Here is a 15,916-nt window from a genome sequence, read left to right as displayed (position 1 = left end):
CTCAGTGAAGGTAGGGGGAGAATAGATGGACTCAGTGAGGACTTCACAAAGAGATTAAAAACTCAAAAAATGAGATAAAACTGTAAAAAAGAAGTAGTCAGAAATGAAAAATACAGAAACTGAAATAAAGACTACATTAGAAGAAATCAAGAGCAGATTAGATGAAGTAGAGAATTGAATCAGTGATTTGAAAAACAACCTAGCAGAAAACACCCAATTGTAGCAGCAAAGAGAAAAAGAATTTCAAAAATGAGGGTAGTTTAAAGGGCCTCTGATAAAACATTGAGCATACCAACATTTGTGTGATAGGGCTGCCAGAAGGTGAAGAGACTGTGGAAGGGATTAAAAATCTGTTTGAAGAAATAATGACTGAAAACTTCTCCATCCTGTTTAAGGAAATAAACATATAAGTCCAGGAAGCACAAAGAAACTCAAACAAGATGAACCCAAAGAGGCTCATAATTAAAATGCCAAAGGTTAACGACAAGGAGAGAATCTTGGAAGGAGAAAGAGAAAAGCAGTTACCTATATGGGAGGTCCCATAAGACTGTGTAAGTTGATTCTCAACAGAAACCACAGGCCAGAAGGGATTGGCAAGAAATATTCAAAGTGATGAAAAGCAAAAATCTACAACCAAGATTGCTCCACCCAGCAAGGCTATCATTTAGAATGGAAGAGGAGATAGAGTTTCCCAAAGAAGGAAAAGCTGAAAGTTCATCACCACAAAACCATTATTACAACAAATGTCAAAAGAGTCTTCTTTAAGTAGAAAAGATAAAAACAGGAATAAGAAAATATGAGAAAGAAAATATTCTTACTGGCAAAGGTAAACACTTAGTAGAAACAGTGGGTCAGCCAACTATATTAGTAGTACAAAGGTGAAAAAGCAAAAGCAGGAAGATCATGTGTAATTGCGACAACAAAGTAAGGGATACATACAAACACACATAGGAAGCAAGTAAAAAACAATGACAAAAATGTAAATGTGGAAGGGATGAACCTAAAAATTGTAGTGATTGAAGAATGTATTTGAACTTAAGCTACCATCAGCTTCCTGACTGGTGTGGCTTAGTTGGTTGCGCATTGTCCCCCATAACAAAAGGTCACCAATTAGATTTTTGGTTAGGGCATATGCCTGGGTTGTGGGTTCAATCCTTAGCAGGGGCGTGTATGAGAGGCAACTGATTGATGTTTTTCACATTGATGTTTTTCTCCCTCTCTTTCTCCCCCCCTTCCCTTCTCTCTAAAAAAATAAATACATACATAAAAATTGAAAAAATAGACTGCTACAAGCATAACTTGGTTTATATGAAGCACATGGTAACCTCAGACCACAAATCTATAAAAGATATACAAGAATATAAGAAAATGAAATCTAGACATAACACTATAGAGTGTCATCAACATAGAAGAGAAGATAGCAAGAGAATAAAAAAGGAAGAGAAAACTACAAAAACAATCAGAAAACAGTTTTTAATAAAAACGACCAAACTAAATACCTATCAATAATTACTTTTAATGTAAATGAACTGAATGCTCCAGTAAAAAGACATGGGGTGGCTGAATGCAGGACACACGTGACCTGTGCACGTGCTGCCTACAAGAGGCCCACTTCAGATCATGAAACACACACAGAAAGTGAAGGGCTAGAAAATGATAATGCATCAAGAATAAGAAAGAGAGGGCCCAGATAAATAAAGACATAAATGAAGAAAAAGTGACAGCTGAGACCACAGAAATACAAAGAATTATAAGAAAATATTACAAGCAGTTATATGCCAACAGATTGGGCAGCTTGGAAGAAATGAAAAAATTCCTAGAAATATATAGTTATCCAAGACCAAATCAGAAAGAAACAGAAAATCTGAACCAACTGATAACTACTAATGAAATTGAATCAATAATCAAAAAACTGCCAGCAAAGAAGTATCAGACCAGATGTCTTGACAGAAGAATTTATCAAACATTCAAGGAAAAATTAACATGTGTCCTCTCAAACTATTTCAAAATATTGAGTAGGAGGGAAGGCTCCTGAACTAATTTTATGAGGTTAGCATTATCCTGTTATCAAAATCAGACAAAGACACTACAAAAAAAGAAAATTAGAGGTCAACATCCGTGATGAACATATATGCAAAAATCTTCAACAAAATATTAGCAAACAAATTCAGCAATACCTGAGATGTTCATATGCCATGACTAAGTGGGATGTGTTCCTGGGACACAAGGTTCGTTCAGTATCTGCAAAATAATTAGCATGATACACCACATAAACAAAATGAAGGATGAAAATCATGTGATCATATTAGTAGATACAGACAAAGCACCAAATCCCACATCCATTTGTGATAAAAACTCTTCTATATGGTGTAAACTGGAGCTAGAGGGAACAAATATACCTCAACATAATAAAGGCCATATATGACAAACCTACAGCCAACATCATACTGAATAGTGAAAAGCTGGAGCTTTTCTTTAAAATTAGGAACAAGACAAGGATGTCCACTTTCACCACTTGTATTCATCATAGTATTACATATACTAGCCACAGTAATTAGACATAATAAATAAAGACATTCCAAACTGTAAGGAAAGAAGTAAAACTGTCCTTATTTGCATGTGACATGATACCATATACATAGAACCCTAAAGATTTCACCAAGAAACTATTTAGAACTAATAAATGAATTCAGTAAAGTTGCCAGATGCAAAACTAATATTCAGAAATTGGTTGCATTATAATACATGAATAATGGACCATCAGAAAGAGAAAGTAAGAAAGCAATTATATTTACAATAGCATCAAATAGAGAAAAATATCTGTGAATAAATTTAACCAAGGAGGTAAAAAAGACTTGTACTCTGAAAACTTCAAGACATTGTAGAAAGAAATTCAAGAAGATACAGATAAATGGAAGCCTATACTGTGTTCATAGATAGGAATAATTAACATTGTTAAAATGTCCACACTACCCAAAGCAACCTATAGATTCAGTGCAATCCCTATCAAAATACCAATGGCATTTGTCACAGAATTGGAACAAATAAGCCTAAAATTTATATGGAGCCAGAAAAAAATAGCAAAATTGGAGGTATTACACTTCCTGACATCAAACAATACTACAATGCTATAGTAATCAAAACAGCATTTTTGCTGGTGTAAATATAGACCCATAGATTAATGGAATAAAATAGAGATCCTAGAAATAAACCCATGTCTATATGGTCAACTAATCCATGACAAAGAAAGCAAGAAAATACAGTGGGGTAAAGACAGTCTCTTCAATAAGTGGTACTGGGAGAACTTGATAGATAACATGAAAAAAATGAAAGTAGACAACTTGCCTACACCATGTAGAATAAATTCAAAATCAATTAAAGACTGAAGTATAAGACCTGAAACCATACAAATGGTAGAAGAAAACTTAGGCAGGAAAATTTTGTCATTGCTCTTAGCAGTATTTTTGGAAGTATGTTTTCTTGGGAGAGGGAGACAATAGAAAAATAAACAAATGGATCTACATCAAACTAAAAAGTATTTGCACAGCTAAGGAAAGCATCAAGAAAGTGAAAAGACAGCCTAGTGAATGGGAAACCATATTTGCCAACCATATAACATATTATATCCAAAATATATAGGAATTATACAAGTTAACACCAAAAATTATGCTCCAATTAAAAGCAGGCAGAGGACCAGAATAGACGTTTCTCTAAAGATATACAGATGGCCAGTAGACATATGAAAAGATGCTCAACATTCTTAATCATCAGAGAAATGCAAATTAAAACTATAATGAGATATCACCTCGCACCTGTGAAAATGGCTGTCATCAATAAATCAAGAAATGAATATAAGCAAGGATGTTGAGAAAAGAGAACCCCTTGTGTCCTGTAGGTGGGATAGTAAATTGGAACAGCCACTATGGAAAACAGGAGGTTCCTTGGAAAATTAAGAATAGAACTTCTATATGACCCAGCAATTCCATTTCTGGGTATTTAGCTGAAGAACCTGAAAACACTAATTAGAAAATTTATATGCACCCTCATGTTCTTTGCAGCATTATTTATAATAGCCAAGATATGGAAGCAACCTAATTATCCATCACTGGTCGAATGGCTAAAGAAGTGATGATACATATATACAGTGGGGTATTACTGAGCCATAAAAGAAAACGAAATTTCACCATTTGTGACAACATGGGTGAATATAGAAAGTATTATGGCGTGTGCAATGTCGGACAGAGAAATGCAAATATTATATGAATTCACTTGTGTGTGGAGTCTAAAAAACAGAATAAACAAAATAGAAAAAAAGAGTAAGTTTAGATGATACTATATCCAGTAAATATGTTAGGTATTTTTCTGTAATTTGCGAATGCAGAGTTATATTATTCTTTTCTCATTGGAAGTTGGAAAGCAGGATGGAAAGCAGAAAGATTGTAGAACTGATTGAAGCCAACTTGCACTGAGATCTTTGCTCTTTTGTTACTGTCTCTGTGATCTTGGAGAAATTATTTAATCTGTTGGAAATGCTATAACCTCTTTTTAGCTTTAGCATCTTCATTTTCAAATAATGATAATGATTAGTATCTTTTAGAGTTATGGGGGTAAATTAAATCCCATGCTATATGCACATCACAATGAATGGCATACATTAAGTATTCAATAGATGATAATATGGTTTTAAAAAAAGATTCTTTTGGTTGTAGTTGTCCTAAATCAAATTGATGTCAAAGAAACTTTTGCAAGCCTCATGTCTTTCACTACCTCATACTGCATTTTTTGTTGTAGATTGATAATAAGGGGAATCACCTTCTAGTACATGAAGAATCATCCATTAACACTCCTGCCGTTGGCGCCGCCCATGTCATCAAGAGGTACACTGCTCGGGCCCCTGATGAGCTGACCTTGGAGGTAAATGCCTGAAGTTGCTGCTCTGTGTTAGCTCAGTCCCTGCTGCTTTTCTAGCCTCACCCTCAATGTTTTCATTATTTTTTAATTAAAGGCACTGGGTTTTTCACACTCCATTATCTTTTAGCTTGGCATGCCATCTATTTTTACTTATATGATGGGACTCATCTTTGAAAATTTCAACTTCAGTGTCTCCCATTTCTTCTAGGAAGTAATTCTTGATCTCCTTTCCCTACTCCATGCAAATACAACCCCCCCCCCCCCAAAAAAAAGCCTGGATCAAATGTCATGTGGAACCATTCATGGCTTATCACTGACAAATCACTTCAGTACATTCAATCATAATTTCTCTCCTGTTTGTCTCTGTCAGCTTCTGGAAAGCCAGGTGTCAGTCTTTCTTTCGAACTGCTCTCACACTCAGTTTTCAGGTTCTGTGCCCAAAGGAATGTAGATTTCGGAAGATGCCAAGTCTGTCAGCAAGTATAGCTTTGTGAAGACGACTCTTTCCTGAACTGATGTGTTGGTTGTGAACGTGAAAGGAAAATTCTTACAGCCACATTGCGTGTGCTAGAGTGACATTGCTCTGAAGTACTTTGTTCTGTCACAGAGATTGTCACTTACTTTGATCAAAGAATGTAACTTCCATTCAATGTTATCAGAAACCATTATTGTGATTTACACTTATGATTTTGTAAAAACATATAAATTCACTAGTGTTTTATTTTTAGAGTGAAGGAAGTAATAAGTTATCATACCATCTCTTGAAAGAAGTGTAGCTGTCATCAAATTTTATGCTTGCTAAGAATAACCCAGTAACTGTAGACGTAGTAGGCCTTCTTAGATGATTAAATAAGATCATGCCCATTGCTCAGCACGGTGCCCAGCACATGGTGGGCACGCTCTAACTGTGGTAGTAATAGAAGCTGCTACTGCTGTAAGTATGAGTGTTTGTCTTTGTCTTTGTAAGTGAATCTGGTCACTTTAGTAACAGCAGTGACAGTATTTTAACAGAAGTATTGATGATGGGTGAGGCCAGCCTTCAGAAATCTTAGGTTGTCTGACTTTCCGAAGTTCCCGCTCACGTTAGACTGGACCACAGCCTCTGAGCTGCTTCACGTTCTGTGGCCCTCTCCTTAACAAATGGTTGAGACCATTAAATTCTTTCCAGAAAGAAGTCTTATGCTTTTCAGAGACAATTACCCTGAGAGTAATTACCCATTACCTTTTGGTTACAGTTCAGATTAAATTCTAGATAAAACAGTTGATTTAAAATTTGACTAAAAACATTTTACTTAAAATTTTCTTCTAGGTGGGCGACATTGTTTCTGTTATTGACATGCCCCCCAAAGTGTTAAGCACGTGGTGGAGAGGCAAGCACGGATTTCAGGTAGGCAATGGAGAATCAGGTGTGGGAGTGCTCCGAAAACGGTGTTTCTTGATTCTACAGTCATGCTGTGGTTTACAGCATGACCTGGTACAGCATAGACTTGATCATCAGAAACTCCCTCTGTAGCGACAGAAACATGTGGCCGATGTTAGACTTGGGTTTTCTTCTCCTGTTCCTGCTGTGGTTATTTTTAACTCCTTTTGTAAATGACGATACAGCCGAGGCGTGAGCAGAACCACGGGCCTGCGATCACTCTGAGATTGTCAGGCCTGCGACTCTGCATTGCCTCTGATACTGGTTTTACATCATGATTCACATGTATTTTCTCTCCGATTTAAGTCAGTTTGATCAGTTTTATTCTTTAAAATACATTTATAATTGTTAATGTAAACTGTGTGTTAATTGCAGAACCTAAGCCATTCTCATTTCTTTTCCCGTATGTGGCTAGATAATTTTAGGCATAATGATACCATTTAGGTTCACTAGCACTAACTTCCATAGTATAGATAGGTTTTCTTTAATCTTTTAAAACTATCACTAAAAGAGTATCTAAAGATGCCTTAAGATTGTATTCTTAGTATATAACCTGTGTTTTTTGTGGTCAATTTATAAAAATGTTCCTGAAGTTCTGCATAAATCAAATATACTATGAAGTTGAAAATATTAATAACTATTATAAATATTGAGCTTTAAGTACATAGTAAATAAAAGCTAATTCTTAGGTTTTTATAAAGTGTATTATATTAAAAGTAATCATATGGCAGTTAAGAACATGGCTCTGGTGCCAGATCTCCTGAGTGTCCACTCTGTGTCGTCTTGAGCACGTTACTTAACGTCTCCATGCTCCAGTGTTTTTATTGGCAAAGCGGGGACTGTAGGATGTTTCTTTACCTTATAAGGTTATTGTAAAGATCAAATCTGTAAGGATAAAACATTTAAAGTACTTAGGTCAAACTTGATGCATATTTTTCACTCAATAAATGTTGATTTTAACATTTAAATAATTTTGTTTTTTATTTTACAGATTTAATTTTGTGTCTCTTTATCTATTATAAAATATTGATAGCAATTCAATTTAATGATTAAGACCAGAAAAACTATATCCGTATTACTCCACAAATTATTTGTACAGTTGGAGTTCTCCTTTATCTGTGCTCTGATTTCTTAGTTGCTGTGAATAATTGGTACCTTTGATTAATATAAGAGTAAATAGGAGACTGGGGATATCTTTTTTCTGTTAAGGGGTCAATTCTCCATGTTCATGGAGATGAAATACAAACTTTAGGGTCTCAAAGATGATCAAAAATATTTTTGGCTTTAAAATGAGTTATATTTTGATCTAGGTGTTGTTACCTTCTTTATAATTTTAGACAAGTTACTTTCTTTGGACTTTAGTTTCTTCTTTATTAGCGAGTTCCACTTATGATCCTTCTAGTTTTCAATATTTCAGGTCTATAACTATAAAAATACTGGCAGATTTTCCCTTCTTTCATGTAACACATGTGTATTAGATATTGAGTCTGTGCTAGGCATAGATTTATCCTTCTCTTTTATTTAGAGTCACACAAATTAGTTTATTGCCTGAACAAACTATTTTTTAAATTAGAATAAAATAACTAGTTAAATTCATTTATCGCCAAAACAAATTATTTAAAAATCTTTAAAGGATTTTTAAACTTCAAGAATTCACTTATAATTGCGGATGAAAGGTTTTTCATATATAAATGCTCTTTTTCATCCTGATTGGTCTTGGAAAGACTTTTGTGTCTGTTTAGACCATGCTGGAATATGCCTGTGATTTGTATTGGTGGGGCTGTAAAACCAGGAGTGGGCCTTAAATGCCACTGTCAAAACTTCCTTTAAAAAAGAAATCGAGTACTTCAAGGGAAGAACCCACACAATTCACTCTCCCTTGCTGTTCCTAAGCAATATCCATTTGTAAGTGCACCTTATTACGGTTTAGTGCAGGGAGGTGTGAATAGGAGGGCACGTATTAAAGCATCTGTTATGTGCAAAGTGTTGCGGAGCCCTTTCTCCACCTTTTCTTTAATCTTTGCCAAACTTCGTGGTAGTTAGCGTGCTCCATTTTATGGAGAGGGTTGCTTGAGAAGGTTGATAAAAGAAGCCAGGATGCCGAGTCAGTGAGTGGTGGAGTAGGGACTCAGCAGGGCTGCTCACTCATTCGTTCACCTGAAGAGCGTTCGGCATGATTTCCACATTTACTCTCATATTATTAATGTTCTCCACCTCAGTTTTCTGCCCCATGGAATGGAACGTCTTGTTTTTGCGGCCAACAAGGAATGCTACAAAAGTTAAGCAAGCAGCTGTGGACTGCAAAGCATTCGGGTTTACTGGTGGAAACATTACTGTTCCCAGGTGTTACATTTTTATGTGATGACTAATACATAGTATCTGGGTAAAAACTCCTTCAGGCTGTTTGTGACAGTCTTTACCCTTTTTTGGATATTTTTAAATTGTGAGCATATGCCTGTCTCTCCTTAAATATTCTGTTGAGAGAGGGAGATAATGGTAATTTACTCCATGTACGGGGAGGCCCTCCCTCACCTCGTATGGTCAATAGGTTCTGCGACTGTAAGAGAAGCAATGTGAAACAAAGCTAGTTTTAGCTAATTGATGTGAACAGAGTTCCATTCCTATGGCTTCTCATTCACTTTATGATGAAATGAAGGGACATTGAACAAAATGATGCTATTCCAGGACCAGCTGTATGTGATAATTGCGGACCAGATCCCTGTAAAATCCTGATTTTTAAGTTTGAAATAACTGGGACAGTGGTTTAGTCCCGTAGTTGTCATAATGAAAACAAAACCTAGTGGAAGTTTTAATCAGACAGAACTTAGATCTGATCTCAGAGGGAGAGAATGTACCAGTGGAGCCGCCGGGGTAGTGTAGTCAGGGCAGCTCCACCTCATGCCCCGTGGAACCTGCCTGGTTGACATCTCTTCGACTTCCTGCCACATCCCTGATGGGAGTCAGTAGAGTGTATGCAGGGAACGCTGCTGGAAAACCAGTAGTTCAGGTTCCTAGTACACCTTGTTTTATGTCGTGGATATACGAGGTCTGTCCGGAAAAAGTCCAGTCATTGTTAACATAATGAGAACAGTTTGTGCAACATTGATGTAACCCGGCAGCCAAGGGAGTGGACTGGAACGCGCATGCACGAACAGTGATGGCACTGTGCTAGTCAGTGGGGGTGGCAGATGCTGTTGAGTGAGCATGTGTACTGTGTGGCCATCACATTCAAAATGACTGAGTATAGCAATGAGTCAACATCGTTCTTCGGTGGAAACTATTTGGATGACTCAGAAGGCTGTAGCTATGGGCAACTGGTGATTGGCAGCTTTATCACGACAACATGCCTGCTCGTGCATCATGTCTCATGCAGAGTTTTTTAGCGAAACATTGAATTACCCAGGTGGCTCAGTCCCCCTACAGCCCAGATTTGCGGTTTCTGGCTTTTACCAAAACTAAAATCACCTTTGAAAGGGAAGAGATTTCAGACCATCAGTGAAATTCAGGAAAATACAGCGGGGCAGCTGATGGGCACTGGGAGAACTGTGTGAGGTCCCAAGGTGCCTACTTTGAAGGGGACTGACATGCCGTTGTCCTATGTACAGTGTGTCTTGTATCTTCTTCAGTAAATTTCTTTATTTGTACGTGGCTGGATACTTGCCGGACAGACCTCATATTACATCAAAGAGTAATTTATCATTTGAACTTTTAAAAGCCAGGTAACAAGCTAAAGGTATTAAAGAAACTTGGTCTTTATGTAAGGACATATTTTTGTGTGACTCCTTTTACAAGGGTAATGTTGATTTTAAAATTTCTCTAATGTAAATTATGTCTGAGTTCCTTGTATTTAATATGTTTTGGTGTAGATGAATGATAGAAATTAAGAATGTAAAGAATAATCATCTTTTTTGTGAGATTCTTTTCTGTTACTGAGTATTGCTGTCTCTTAGGTTTATCTGTTCCTTTACTTGCTTATTAGATGATATATTAGTTTTCTGGGGCTGCCATAAACACATACTATGGACTGTATGACTTAACAGAAATTACTTTCTTAGTGTTCTGGAGGCTGGAAGTGCAAGATCAAGGTGTTGCCAGGGTTGGTTTCTTCTGAACCCTCTCTGCGGGGCTTGCAGGTGCCCACCGTTTTCCTGTGTCCTCACCTGCTTTTCTCTCTGTGTTCACGTTCTCAAAGTCTTCGTCCCTGTGTCCTAATTTCTTCTGATAGAGACACCAGTCAGATTAGAATAGCACAACCATGTGACCTTATTTAACCTTAACTGTCTCTTCAAAGGCCCTGTCTTCAAGTACATTTTGTGACACTAGGGATTAGGGCTTCACAATATGAATAGGTTTCCACCAGTCCTGGATGGCTAGGTGGTTGGGGTCACCTTCAGGGCTGGCTTGAAGGCTGTTCAGGGACTGTCTCCCACAGACTTGATAAGCAGTGGTGCCCTCTCTGAGCCAGGCTGGCCCTGGGCCAAGGGCAGGCAGAGTTTAGGGACCATGGCCATGATTGCTGAGAGCTTGAGGAAGCACTCTTGGGAATGTCTGCTCCATGGGTGCTCTGCCCCCTGCTGTCCTCAGGCATGGAGGGGGTTGGGCAGCATCTGAGAAGGATCCACCTTGAGCTCACAGTCTGGATCACGCCTTCATTTCATTTATGGTAGAAGGCCCCCTGGGTGTTGGGCACTGTGCCCCCAGGCAGGACAAAGGGATGAGCAGGCCTCTCAGGTAAGTGGGAAATTCAGAGCCCAGAAGGCTCCTCTGGAAGGTCTAGGAGAGGTTCCTGGAGGAGGCAACTTGGGAATGCAGAGTCTGTGTGTGTCTTCTGAGGAGAGGATGTCCACATGACCCGGTGGACCGGCCGGACATGGAATAGGCGTGTGGCTAACCAGCCAGCCTGACTGGCTCTGGTCACACAGGTGGCCTCTGTAACCTGGGCTTTGTGAGTAGACTGTGACACAGGAGGAAGTGCAGAGGCAGGAAGCCTATCTTACCTAACAGTGTAGGAGGAGACGAGGGCTTGGATTGGCCGTGGTCTTCCAGGGGATCAAGACCATACCCAAGAGAGAGTGTGCGGGAGCAAGGATGTGGGCCGCTGCTCCCCAGGATGGAGGCCCACTTCGAGTGCGATGCTCTCCCCACTGGCGGAAGGCTTGCTGGCCCGGGTGTCCACCTGCAGGTCTGCTCTGCGTGCTATGTTTCGACATCTTACATGGACTTGCCTTTTTCTTATCTTGGTCACAGGTTTGCTTGTTGTCTCTTCTCTGGCCTGCTCTCAGGGCATGACTAGGTACAGCTTTACCATGGCAGCCTCGCCTCTGTGTTGCTGGGAACTGATGGAGTGCAGTTGCTGCGTTGTGACTTTGTTTTATCTTATTACTATGTAAAAAAAAATAAACAACAGAACTTAGATTTTAGTACAAATTTACAGAGTAATTGAGTAGATAACAGAATTTCATATAATATCCCCCCAACACATACACAGTTTCTCCTATTGTTAACATATAATTTATTGAGTTCTAGTTCATTGAATAGAATTGGCGAGATGCTCACGTTTATCAACTGCCAGCTGATTTGCAGTTTACCTACAGCACAGAGTAAGCACCATGTCTAGGAGTTGTCTGAGGAACACATGGGCCAGAATCACAAGGATGAAAATAATATCAGTTTCTCATCCTACTCCACAATGATTGAAACGATTTTGGGGCTTGCTTTTTGTTATAGTTAATGAACTGGTATCCCTACATTACTAGTAACTATAGCCCATTATTTACATTTAAGTTTGTCTTTGTGATGTATGGTTATAGTTCTAAGGTTTTCACAAATGCAGCATGATGTGTATCCATCATTACGGTTTCATACGGAGCAGATTCACTGCCCTAAAAAATGCCTGTGCTCCTCTTGTTTGTCCCTCTCTCCTCCTTGCCCTGAAACTGCCGATAATTTACTGTCTGCGTAGCTTTGCCTCTTCTAAAACACCATGCAGTTGGAATCCTACAGTATGTAGCCTTTTCAAACTTCACAATATGCATTCACAGTTCCTTTGTGTCTTCCCATGGTTTGATAGTCCCTTTTTAATCACTGATTAAATCAGTTTGATCATTATTATGGATGTGCCAGGGCTTATTTTCCCATTCGCTTATTAAAGAATATCTTGGTTTCTTCCAGTTTTTGTCATTTATGAGTAATGCTGCTATAAATGTAAACACCCATGGGCAAGGTTTTGTATGGATATTATTTCAGCTTTTTTAGGTAAATGCCAAGGAGCACCACTGCTGGATCATACAGGAGGCCTTTTTTTAGCTTTGTAAGAAACCAAACTGTCTTTCAAGGTGGTTGTACTATTTTGCATTTCTACCAGCATTGATGTTGATGCTTTCCTACATTCTCACCAGTATTTGATAGTTCTGAGGTTTTGTCTGTTGTTTTTGTTTTGTTTTGTTTTAGACTTTAGCCATTCTAATAGCTGGGTAGTGGTAATGCATCATTGTCTTAATTTGCAAATAACGTTGGTCCAAGGAAAAGCCTTCACTAATATACTAAGGTTGCTCTATAATGTTATCTTTTTTCTCATTTAATTTTTAATTTTTATTTTTTAAAGATTTTATTTATTTTTATTTTAGAGAGAGGGAAAGGGAAGGAGAAAGAGAGGGAGAGATACATCAATATGTGGTTGCTTCTTGTGCATCCCCAACTGGGGACCTGGCTTGCAACCCAGGCATGTGCCCTGACTGGGAATCGAACTGGTGACCCGTTGGTTCACAGGCTGGCACTCAATCCACTGAGCCACACCAGCCTTGGCCTTACTGTTATCTTTATACTTCCATTACCAATAATTCTTTCTACTCTCTCTTGGCCAGAATCTCAAACTGTAGTGTGTATAAGACTTACCCGGGGAACGTGTTAAAATATGAAATCCCAGGATTTAATGCCCCAAATTCTGTTTCAGTGGTTGTGGCATAGCATGAGACTGTGTTTTTATACATGTGATTCTGGTCTGGGTGTTCCTCAGGGCATTCTTATAGAAACAGTGCCTACTGTGTGCTACAGGTAAACTCTGAGTCAGGTGGTGGCTCATACAGATGGGCATTTGCCAAGTTCTGCTGTGTGTTGTTTCAGCCTGAACCATAATTCAGCTGTGTGAACAGAAGGATTAGTTCATTCCTGTGTTTAAATTATACCACGACTCTGTTTCTTTTCTTAAACTTCTGGGAGTAGGAAGTGTTACATTATATTAACTGTAGTCATTTTAAATTCTGAAATCTGTTCTTTATTTTTTGTCTCCTAAAGAGTATTGAATCTTTTGCTTTCTGAGGTGTTTCATCATATAATGTACTTTGGCCAAAAAATACTCTTTGCTTTTTAAATCTTTTTAAGACTAAAGGGCATCAGCTTTTGTGCCCATCTGTAGACTTTTGTTGGGAAGGTGGGGTGAGGTGTGGGAAAGCCTTTTCTCCTCAGGTGAAGGCATCACACAGATGCAAAATGCTGCTAATCTCTGAGGATGGCTTGTTTGTCTAGTGCCGTGGTTCCCAGAGTTTTATGCAGGAGCCACAGGCATCAGAAGGAGCTGAGACACATGTTAAAGCTAGATATCACTAACCAGAGTCCTGGGGGATGGGAACAGGAATCTGAATTTTGTCTAGTTCCTCAGGTTAGTAAGAGGAAAACGTGAGAACCACCGATTAGTCCCCCATCGTTTATCATGTGCACAGGCGAAACAAATTAAACAGTTCGTAAATGTTCCCTCCCTAGAAAACTGTCCTTACAATGCATTTGGGATGTTAATGTCATGGATGAAATGCCAGGTGGAGATTGGCAGAATTTTGTGCCACTCACATTCTCTTGGTTCTCCACGAGGGGGTCGAGATCCGCTGTTTTATTTTTCAGTTACCACAGATTGTTATGTAAGTGCTTTGGGGCACAAGTATCAAAGAACCAATACTTGGACAATAAAAATGTTCTTACTTCTTTCCATATAAGTTATTTTCAGAAAAGTAGTCTCTGTGTAAAATGGAAGATACTTGGAACCTTGTTCATTGTAGTGGTTTAATGGAAGAGGGCAATTTACCTGATTATTTTTGTAAAGACTACCATCTTTGTGTATGGAATCCAGAGCTGCGCCTTTTTATTACTCACAATCAAATGGCGCAAACCGTCTCTTCTCTAGTGCATTCACAGGAAATCATGTACTGTACATTTTCATCTGTAATGTTACATAATTTCGAGGAAGACAAAATATTCAGTATGTGATACTACAAAGACATAATTTGTAGCATTTCCTAAGTGTGCAGTTCTAAGTGTTTTAATCTCTAATTCTCACAACTCTGAGAAAGGTGCCATTACTGTCTCTGTTTTACTGATGAGGAAACTAAAGCAGACAGGAGGTAAACAACTAGCCCCTTGGTATTCTGCTGTCTGGTGTCAGAGCTTAGAGACCTAGGAATTCTGGCCACAGAACAGGCCATAGAAGTAATTTAATAAATCGTTAAATTCCTTGTCTACTTGGCTTCTACGTGTCTACTTGTGAGAGTCATGGATTTCTGTAGTGGAGAAGATGACAGTGAATCATCTGGGCCTACACTGTCCTTTTAAAATGATAGAATTCTGGACAGAAAGGAATTGAGATAAATTGTTCTGACTCACAAAGACACTGAGCAATGGTATAACCAGGACCAGAACACAAGGCGGGTAAGTTTCAGTTTTGTGTTTTCCCCCTTAGATCACAAAAATATGTAAATTTCTTTAAATTATTTTCTGTACTTCTTGTAGCTGTTTTTATCTTTCTTATTAGCGTGGTTAGCAGCTGCCATTGATATTTAGAGATAAATTTGTTCCTTGATAGCTTTTTGTTAATTTGTAACATTAGAATATGTCCTACTAAATGATGCTTAACATTCAGCTTCATGAAAATTATTGACTAAATGACTCTGAGCAATAGTTCTTAACCTCATCAATTTTTATAACCCCTTAATATGCTAAATGTTTTATAAACTCTTTAAGATTCTGAAGTGAAATTTACAAATGATATGAGTTTACAAATGAAATAACTACCCACAAACACAGTTTCAAAAAAGTCAGTATACTTTTTCACATAATATAAAAGAGAAAAAAGAAAAGTAATTTATGAATTTAAAGTACACAGTATTTACTTTAAATATAAATACTTGGGATAGCTGTGTGAGAATCTTGTTACTTTAAATGTAGTCCACAGTAGAGCAGCATTTATGTCAGTCAGAAAACATAATGAGACCCATTAATAATAGCATCAAAATATGAACTACCTAGGGATATATCTGAATAAAGGTACAAAACATTGGTGCGCTAAAAACTATAAAACGTTTCTGAGAGAAGTCAAAGATTATTCAAATAAATGGGGAGGTATATCCTGTGTATGAGTTGTGTATCTTTTTATTGCTAAGGTGTCATTTCTCCCTAAATTGATCCCAGGCAAAATCTCAGCAAGCTTCTTTTTTAGAAATTGATAAACAGATTAAACAATGTATTTGGAAATACAAAGGACCTAGAGTAGAACAGCCAGACAGATCTGAAAAAGAAAAACAAAGTCAGAGAGCTAACACT

General features: G+C 38.0%; 1 protein-coding gene across 4 annotated transcripts in view; it reads left to right on the top strand.

Annotated features, from left to right (window-relative positions):
- Positions 1 to 15,916, top strand: part of ARHGAP32 (Rho GTPase activating protein 32) — a 265,997-nt gene that overhangs the window by 172,720 nt on the left and 77,361 nt on the right. For all 4 annotated transcript variants that reach the window (XM_028527567.2, XM_036014652.1, XM_028527566.2 and 1 more), the window contains 2 exons: positions 4,792 to 4,914; positions 6,221 to 6,298. In XM_028527567.2, the coding sequence (XP_028383368.2) occupies positions 4,792 to 4,914; positions 6,221 to 6,298 (201 nt within the window). The remainder of the gene's footprint in view (positions 1 to 4,791; positions 4,915 to 6,220; positions 6,299 to 15,916) is intronic.

The sequence above is a fragment of the Phyllostomus discolor genome, chromosome 13 (assembly GCF_004126475.2).
Source record: "Phyllostomus discolor isolate MPI-MPIP mPhyDis1 chromosome 13, mPhyDis1.pri.v3, whole genome shotgun sequence".
NCBI lineage: Eukaryota > Metazoa > Chordata > Mammalia > Chiroptera > Phyllostomidae > Phyllostomus > Phyllostomus discolor.
The sequence above is the reverse complement of the archived record's forward strand: the minus strand, read 5'-3'. Positions and strand labels throughout refer to the sequence as shown.